The sequence below is a fragment of the Sylvia atricapilla genome, chromosome 18, assembly GCF_009819655.1.
Source record: "Sylvia atricapilla isolate bSylAtr1 chromosome 18, bSylAtr1.pri, whole genome shotgun sequence".
Taxonomy (NCBI): Eukaryota; Metazoa; Chordata; class Aves; order Passeriformes; family Sylviidae; genus Sylvia; species Sylvia atricapilla.
In genome coordinates, this window is record NC_089157.1 from 989518 (window position 1) to 998207 (window position 8690).

An 8690-nucleotide genomic window follows, 5' to 3' on the forward strand; every position below is an offset into this window, starting at 1 on the left:
TCTGCTGCCTCCTGACTCGAGTCAAGCATCTTTACTTCGTGTTCCATTGCGACAATGGCGCGTTTTGATAACGATATGATGACGATAGTAATAAGGACAATCATAACAATTGCGATAACGAGATTGATAACGACAACCAGCGCATCCTGGTCAGCACGTTCCCGTTCCCGGGGCTGATCCCCTCTGTGCTCCCCCATTCCCGGAGTTGATCCCTTTTGTGTTCCCTCATTCCGGGGCTGATCGCCCTTGTCTTCTCCCATTCCGGGGCTGATCCCCCCTGTATTCCCGGGGGCTGATCCCTTTTGTGTTCCCCTATTCCGAGCCTGATCCCCGCTGTGTTCCCTCATTCCGAGCCTGATCCCCGCTGTGTTCTCTCATTCCGGGGCTGATCCCCGCTGTATTCCCCTGTTCCCGGGGGCTGATCCCCGCTGTGTTCCCCTATTCCGGGGCTGATCCCCTCTGTGCTGCCCCAAGCCCGGGGCGGCTCTGGGGAGGTGCTGAGCACCCAGGCACCCCCTCATTCCTGGCTGCTGTCCTGGGCAGGGCTGGGGACACGCTGGGCTGGGTGGGGTGACACGTCCCGCTCCTGCCCAGGAGCACCCGGTGCCAGCGGTGCCCTGAGGGGCTCTGAGCCCCCGCTGGCCCCGGCAGCTCCCCGGGCAGGGCTCTGTTCCCTGGCCCGGCTCTCCGCACACCCATCAAACATTCATGGCCTTCGGCTGCGCTGCTCAGCCGGAGCCCCGCGGCCTCTACATATTTAATATTTGGCCATTAAAAACGCACGAAGCGACATTTCCTTTCGCCCTGTCCCTAATTCACTTCCATCTCCACCTCCAGAGCGGCTGCCGGCCGCCCGTGCCCCAGGAGCGGGGCTGGGGCCGGCCCTGCCCCTTCGCGAGCAGCCTGTGGGGCAGAGGCAGGCCCCGGGCAGGCTCCGGGCGGAGGAGAGAAGGAGAAGGAGATAAGGATAACTCCAGCGGGGAGAGCCCCTGGCAGCCGGCACAGCCCGGGGGGATTTGCTGAGCCTCGCCACCACTGCCGGGGACACCCCGGTCAGGAGCAGAGGCGGGGAGGGGTGACGGGACAACCGAGCTGCTCCCGGGGGGTTTGGCCCAGCTCGGAGAAAGGGAGGGGGAGGAGGAGGAGGAGGAGGAGGAGGAGGAGGAGGAGGAGGAGGAGGAGGAGGAGAGGCTCCTCAGGCACGGAGGGAGCCTCGCTCCGGAGCTGCTGCAGGTGCAGCCGGAGCTGGAGGCAGCTCAGCAACAACCTGCAGCTGCTCTTGCCGCAGCAGAAACAATCCGATTTTTAAAGGCAAACAAACATCCTTTAAAGTGTTCGGATGCCAATAAAAGTGCCCGCGGAGCGCGGCCTGAGCCCTGAGCTCTGCGGCAGCGCTGTCGGCCCGGGCCGATGTCCCGGAGCCTCTCCCGGCTGCTGGAGGCCGCTTTTCCTCCAGCTCAGCGCTTCTGTCCGTGGGCGCAGCGCTCAGTGTGCAGCTCTGCAGCGCCCTGAGGCTGAAATCCCTCGGTCCCAGCCGTGGCCAGGGGAAGGCCGGAGCCCCCCGGCCGTGCCCGCAGCAGCCGCAGCCGGGGGTCGCTTGTCGCCGCGGCCCCGGTGTCCCCCTGGGCCGAGCTCCGCCTGGAGCGAGCCCCGGAGCGGGACCACCGAGGTGATCCTCGGGGAAATAAAGGCTTCGTGTAGCGCTCGTGTTGTGTTTGACGGTATCTCGGGCCCCGGGCCGTTTCCAGCCCCCGGCCCGGGCTCGGCGCGGAATTGGGGCAGGAAGGGGCGATGCGGGCGCGGAGCCGCTCCGCCCCCGCCCGTGTTTACCCCAAATAAAGCCCGGGGCCGCGGGCTCGGCCTCGCCTTAAAACCCCCCGCGGGCGGCTGCGGGGCCAGAGGGGAGCCGGCGGGGCTGGGACATGCTGCAGGTGGGGCTCAGCCTGCCCCGCGCCCCCGGGGCCGCGGCCCGCCGCCTTCCCCACGGCCGAGCCGGCCGAGGACTCGGGCCCCGGGCCAGGTGAGTGCGCCCAGCGGGCCCCGCCCGCACCGGGACACGGCCGGGGAGCGCCGGGGCTGCGGCAGCCCCCGACTCCTGCCCCGAGCCCCCGGCCGGGCCCGGGGCGGGCGGAGCTGCGGCCCCCGTTCGGCACCGGGGCACCGGCGCTCGGGGGGTTCGGGCTGGCGCTCCTCGGAACCCGGGCAGGGCAGCACCCTGGGGAGAGGACCAGGTGAATCTGGGGTGCGAACAGCTCCCGATTGAGCGCCGGCGTTGTCTCGGCCCGGTTTCTGTGGCCAGGAGCCCCGGGGCCGTGCGGGGTCAGGCTGTGTCCAGGACAGCGAGTCGGGCCGAGCCGCCGGATCCATCAGCTGCTGCCCTGAGCCAGCCCGAGCCCGAGCCGCTGCTCCTGCTGCCCTTGGGCCAGCGCCAAACTGAGCCGGAGAGGCAGAGCCGGAGCCGGACCCAGCCCGGGCGTCAGGACCTCCCGATGTGCCACCACGTGCTGTCCCCCCGTGTCCCCTTGGCTCAGGGCGAACTCATCCTTGACCCCCGGCAACTGAGCACGGCTCCGACAAAAACATCCGAGAGTTAACGAGTGCGCTGATTGCCTTTAGCCGTGCCCGTTAATGAGCGTCCAGCAGGGCTCACCCACGCGGGGACAGCTCCCGTGGGCCGGGCACGGCTCGGCCCCGGGGAAACGCCGCTCCCGTGTCTCCAGGAGGAGCTCAGGCTCTGCTCTTGCCAGCGCCGGGCTGGCGGCTGCCCCAGCCCTGCCTCGGGGCTGCAGCTCCGGAGGGGCGAAAAGGCGCTCACGGTGTGAGAAGAACCCCTGACACGCAGCCGGGCCCCGGCCCCACCTCTGCAGGGCCCCGAGCCGATGGCAGCGGGCGAGGGCAAAGCCTGGGACGCCGCCCTTGGCAGGGGAGAACCCCGGGATCCGGGACGGGGCCGTGAGCGTTCCGAGCGCCCTCGGGCAGCGGCAAAGGCTGTCGGTGGGGCGGCGAAAGGCGCGCGGTAAAAGCTCTTTGTCCTCCAGAGGTGCTCGGCTCGTCCCCGGTCACCATCGTGGTCACGTCCGAGGCCGACGCGTGGGACATCGACACCTCGCCGTGCCTGGGCCGCGGGCAGTTCGTGGACTGGGACAAGATGCCGGAGCCGCCGGCGCCGGCGCCGATCCCGCGGGACGTGCTGGAGCGGCCCCCGAAGGAGCTGAAGAGGCTGGCCAGGGAAGGCTGCTGGGCCGGGAGCCACGCGGCCCGGGCCCGGCTCTACCCGCGCCTCGTCCAGCGGGTCTCCTGCCGCCTGGTCACCCCCGACGCGCTGGTGTACAGGGACGTGGCCGGCCGCCTCTTCGGGAAGCCCAGCGTGAGCTCCCACCCCCTGCCCGAGTTCCTGGAGGGCTGCCCCATGCCCACCTACTGCCTCAACCCGCACGGGGTCACCGCCCTGAAGAAGATCCTCATCTGCGTGGGCGCCCTGTTCCCCGACATCACGCACAGCCCGCTGCTGCCGGCGCTGGCCGCGCTGCTGCTGCACTACAGCCAGGACGAGGCGCAGTGCTTCGAGAGCCTCTCGCGCCTCATCGCCAGCAACGCTCCCCACGCCGCCTACATCGACCAGTCCTTCCTGGCCCACCAGGCCTCCTGCATGACCTTCGGGGACCTGGCCAACAAGCACTGCCCCGCGGCGCACAGGCTGATCGCCGGCGCCGCCGAGAACGTGCTCGAGGTGTACTCGGAGTGGCTCTGGTGGCTCTTCCCGGGGCTGCCCTTCGCCTACGCCGTGCGGGTGCTGGACGTGTTCCTGCTGGAGGGCCACAAGGTGCTCTACCGCATCGCCCTGGCGCTGCTGAAGCTCTTCAGGCTCTCGCTGGGCCCGGCCGGGCTGCAGGGCTCTGACATCAAGGCGGAGCTGCGCGCTTTCGTCGGGAACATCGCCCAGCACGTCACTGTGGACAAACTCCTGGAGAGAGCCTTCGGCATCCGCCTCTTCTCCCGCAAGGAGATCTGGCTGCTCCAGATGGCCAACAGGAAGGCCTTGATGGAGAGGGGCATCACCGTGGTGCAGAAGAGGTGAGGAGAGCCCTGCGTGCCCCAGCCCTGGGGGCTGAGCGGGCAAAAGGGGAATTCCTGTGCAGAGCACCCGGGGGGAGCTGCGGGCACCTCCCACAGCGGTGCCTGTGCTGGGACCTGCCGGAGCTGGGGACACTGCCAGGGGACAGGGCACAGCCAGAGCTGGGGGCACTGCCAGGGGACAGGACACAGCCAGAGCCGGGGACACTGTCAGGGGACAGGACACAGCCAGAGCTGGGGACACTGTCAGGGGACACTGTCAGGGGACAGGGCAAAGCCAGAGCCGGGGACACTGTCAGGGGACACTGTCAGGGGACAGGGCACAGCCAGAGCTGGGGACACTGTCAGGGGACAGGACACAGCCAGAGCTGGGGACACTGTCAGGGGACACTGTCAGGGGACAGGGCACAGCCAGAGCTGGGGACGCTGTCAGGGGACAGCCAGAGCCGGGGACACTGTCAGGGGACAGGGCAGAGCCAGAGCTGGGGACACTGTCAGGGGACACTGTCAGGGGACAGGGCAGAGCCAGAGCTGGGGACACTGTCAGGCGACAGGGCAGAGCCAGAGCTGGGGACACTGTCAGGGGACACAGCCAGAGCCGGGGGCACTGTCAGGGGACAGGGCACAGCCAGAGCTGGGGACACTGTCAGGGGACAGGGCACAGCCAGAGCTGGGGACACTGTCAGGGGACAGGGCAGAGCCAGAGCTGGGGACACTGTCAGGACACAGCCAGAGCTGGGGACACTGTCAGGGGACAGGGCACAGCCAGAGCTGGGGACACTGTCAGGGGACAGCCGGAGCTGGCGACACTGTCAGGGGACACTGTCAGGGGACAGGGCACAGCCGGAGCTGAGGACACTGTCAGGGGACACTGTCAGGGGACAGGGCACAGCCGGAGCTGGGGGTGTTGGCAGGGAACTCACGGTGCAAAGAGCAGGACAGAAGCTGCTGCAGGGGACTGTGTCCCCAAAAGCAGAGGGGCCGCACAGCCCGGCGATGTCCCTCCCCTCGCAGGCCGTCCTTCCACCTGGCTGTGGACATGCAGAAGTTCAGCTCCAGCACTGTCACGGCGCAGGAGATGCGCCTCGTCTGGTCCTGGATCCCCGAGCGCTTCTCGCTCTTCCCCCCGCTGCTGCTCTTCTCCACCTCCCGGGACGGCTGCAGCCTGCAGAGGTGAAGCCTCCCCTGCTTCCACCTGTCCCACCCTGTCCCCTCCCCTGCCCAGCGGGGCCGCGGGCACAGGGGACACCGGGGCAGGGCTTGGGGCTGGGGAAAGGAGCAGCACGAGGGACCCGGGGCACCTCTGGGGCTGCTGGGACCCTGCTGGGCTCGGCTCAGGGTCCCGAGTGCGGCTCAGGGGAGAGGGCAGGCGCTGGGCCAACACCTGGGCACACGGAGCCCCGGGGATGTGCCAGGCCGGGATGTCCCCGTGTGCCACCCTGTGCCAGGGATCGCCAGCACAGCCTGCCCGGGGCTGCCCCCGAGCCCGCCCTTGTCCGTCTCGGCAGGTTCTACACGTGCTGTGAAGGCTACGAACCCACGGTGCTGCTCATCAAAACCACTGAGGGGGAGGTGAGCGTTTCCCGGGCAGGGCTGGGGAGGGGACAGGGTGGGTGACCCCACAGCCACCTCTCGGAGCACCCCCGGGCTGTGTGGTCCCTGTCCTGCCCCACCCCGGGTCTGTCCCAGCTCCCAGGACAGAACAAAGTGCCCCTCTGGCCACCAGGACCCCTCAGCCGGCGGTGCTGGGGGCAACAGGAGCAGTGGGTGAGGGGGAGAGGCCACGAGTGAGGTTTGATTGCAAACACAGGGCAGGACGGAGCCGGCACAGCAGGGTTTGGCTCTGGGATCGCTCAGGCCGGGGCACCAGCGATGGGCAGGGCAGGACGGAGCCGGCACAGCAGGGTTGGGGCTCTGATTCCCCAGGGGACGGGGCAGAGCCCGTGCCCTGCTGAGCCCGGGGCGATGCCCGGCGCTCCCGGGGCTCCGCTCCCGGCCCATCCCCTGAGGGCTCCCGTGCTCTCTGCCAAGGTGTGCGGGGCGTTTCTCTCCTCCGACTGGAGCGAAAGGAAGAAGAGCGGAGCCACATCGGCCTTTTTTGGGACGGGGGAGTGCTTTGTGTTCACCGTAAGTCGCGGTTTGTGTCCGGCTCCGTCCCTTCCCTTCCCGGCCCCGGCCCCGGCCGCAGCTCTCGGGCCCCGAGCAGCAGCAGCACCTCTCCCCGCGGTGGCCCGGGGCTCACCGGGAGTGTCCCGCTGCCCAGGTGCGCCCCGAGGCAGAGAGGTACGAGTGGGTGCTCATCAAGAAGCCGGAGCTGGCCAAGGCCGTGCCGCGCTCCCGGCAGCGCTCGCCTTCCCCCGCTCCCGGGTCCCCGCTCGGCTCCTCCCGGGACAGCCGCGGCTCCAGCCCCAACCAGCTGGCCGTGCCCTCGGCGCACAGGAGAGAGCGCCTGTCCCCGTTCCTGGCCGTCAGGCACTTCCTGCTGCCCTCCAAAACGGCCTCCATGTTCATGTCCGGCTCCCGGGACGGCATCGTCATCGGTAAGGGAGCATCGATATCGGTAATCGATCGTTATCGGTGAGGGGGCATCGATCTCGGTAATAGGGAATCGATATCAGTAATCGATCGGTAGCGGGGATCGATATCGGTAAGGCGGGATCGCTGTCGATAAGAGGAGATGGTTATCGACAAGGCGGGGATAGCTGTCGATAAGGGGGGATCGTTATCGTTAAGGGGGGCCGCTCTCAGTAAATGGGATGACTGTCGCTAAGGGAGGATCACTATCGATAAGGGAGGGATCGTTATCGATAAGGAGGGATCACTATCGGTAAGGGGGGCCGCTCTCGGTGGCTCCCCAGGGTGACATCGGGATAAAGCCGGGGCGGCTGAGGGCAGCCCCTTCCTCCAGCCCGGGGAGCTCCTCCCGAGAGCCCCGAGGGGACCGCAGGAGCAGCCCGAGGGACAAGGGACACGGAGCGGGGCCGGGACAAAGGACACGGAGCGGGGCCGGGGGCAGCCGGGCCCACGCTGCGCTCGCTCTGCAGGTGGAGGCGGAGGACAAGCTCTGTCCCTGGACGCCAACCTGCTCTGGGGACACACGGAGCACTGCGAGACCTTCGACAACCCCCCGCTCTGCCAGGAGACCTTCCAGGTGCAGCTCTTGGAAGTGTGGGGCTTCCAGAGGGCGTAGCTGCCGTGGGGACAGCCCACGTTCTGCAGCCTCCGTGGGTATCCAGGACTGCCCGGGATCCAGCAGCACCGGCCGAGACTCCTCTTGTCCCTGGTGGAAGTGGTGGCAAAGCCCTGCCTGCAGACTGGGGGGTGCAGCGACAGCCCCGGAGGGACCCCACGTTTGGGGCTGAGCCCTTTGCTCTGTGCCCAGCCCAGGACACGGCCGTGGGGACAAGAACTCCCCGACCCGCCAGCTCCGGGCACTTAAGGCTGGAAATGCGTTGAAAAGCTCGGCTTTTCATGTGACATCTCTGTTTTCCACCCAAACAAGCCTCAGCCGGGCCCTGCAGGGTGCAGGGGATGGGGAAAGCCTCGGGCTCCTCACCTCGCATCCCGAACCGTGAGGAGGTGATGCCATCCCCCGGCGCCGGCACAAACAGCAGAGGGTTGGCTGGGCGGCCGGGCCGCTGCGCTGCCGTCCTGGGCAGGTGCGGTGCCTGCAGCCGAGGGCACCTCACACCCTCCCCAAGCCTCTGATCCTCGCTGGAATTCCCTGCCAGCCGCCAGTCCCCGCTCTGATTTCCATCCGGCAGCTGCTCTCACGTGGCGTGGAAACCTCCGGCAGCGGTTCGGGGGGAAAAGCGTGTGCAGACCGCCGGCACGGGCAGGGAAACGCTCCCCGAGGCTCGGAGCCGCATCACCCGCAGCCCAGGGCTGGATGCTGACTCCCTCCTGTGGCTGTTGAGGCGGTTACGACACACAAAGGGACGCAGTAAAAGTTCGGAAGGCTCAGAAGGCTCCTTTATTATCGCTGCGTGTAGTCTTTTATGCAGTTTTTACAAATAGTGAAGGCAACTTCTAATTGGTTAATAGATTTCTTGTTAATTATTCTATTGGTTAGTAAAAGACATTTTACTTGTCTCTCAGATCTATTTATTCTCAGATTGTTCACATATTTTCTTTACTGATTTTCATGGGACAAATCCCTTTTCTTACAAGTGTGTTGGAGTCCTAGGAACTTAGAATTTGGGGGTTTATTTGGTTTATTTTAATTTATTAGTTAGTTAGTTCGTTTTTTGGGGGTTTTTACCTTCAGAATAGATTGTTGTGTTAAAGGAACTTCTCATTCTTAAAACAGCTTCATGTGGGAACTTACAGATTGCTTGTTAGCTGTACTTAGAAGAAATGACAGGCTGGGTTTTGACCCCTATTCCTACCCCCGCCCAGTGAGCAGGGTGTGCTCCCAGGGCTCCTGCCTGCCCACAGCACCAGAGCCCTGGGCACATCTGGGGCCAGCGTGCAGCCTGAACACGGGGATGGCCCCTGGAGGAGCAGGAGCAGAGCTCCCGGCTCACAGCCGTGGCCCAGCTGTGCCCACTGGTCCCCTGGGTGGGGTGACGGCTCTCCTGAAGAGCAAGAGCCAGGACCGGGAGTTTGGCAGAACC

General features: G+C 66.6%; 1 protein-coding gene across 1 annotated transcript; it reads left to right on the forward strand.

Moving 5' to 3' along the window:
• The first annotated feature begins 54 nt into the window (after positions 1–54).
• LOC136369534 (TBC1 domain family member 24-like) lies at positions 55–7276 on the forward strand. The gene is made up of 10 exons (XM_066332436.1): positions 55–87; positions 1117–1259; positions 1932–2231; positions 2300–2491; positions 2980–4074; positions 5089–5247; positions 5583–5646; positions 6106–6201; positions 6338–6614; positions 7119–7276. Exons 1-10 carry the CDS (start codon positions 55–57, stop codon positions 7262–7264), a joined length of 2505 nt encoding a protein of 834 aa, XP_066188533.1. The 3' UTR covers positions 7265–7276.
• Positions 7277–8690: the final 1414 nt, after the last annotated feature.

Bases quoted from the DNA above. Each gene is read 5' to 3' on its own strand.
- LOC136369534 (XM_066332436.1), top strand. From the start codon at position 55: ATGGCGCGTTTTGATAACGATATGATGACGATA. The intron at 1,260-1,931 runs GCAACAACCTGC...GACATGCTGCAG, and splicing joins CCGGAGCTGGAGGCAGCTCA to GTGGGGCTCAGCCTGCCCCG. The intron at 4,075-5,088 runs GTGAGGAGAGCC...CTCCCCTCGCAG, and splicing joins ATCACCGTGGTGCAGAAGAG to GCCGTCCTTCCACCTGGCTG.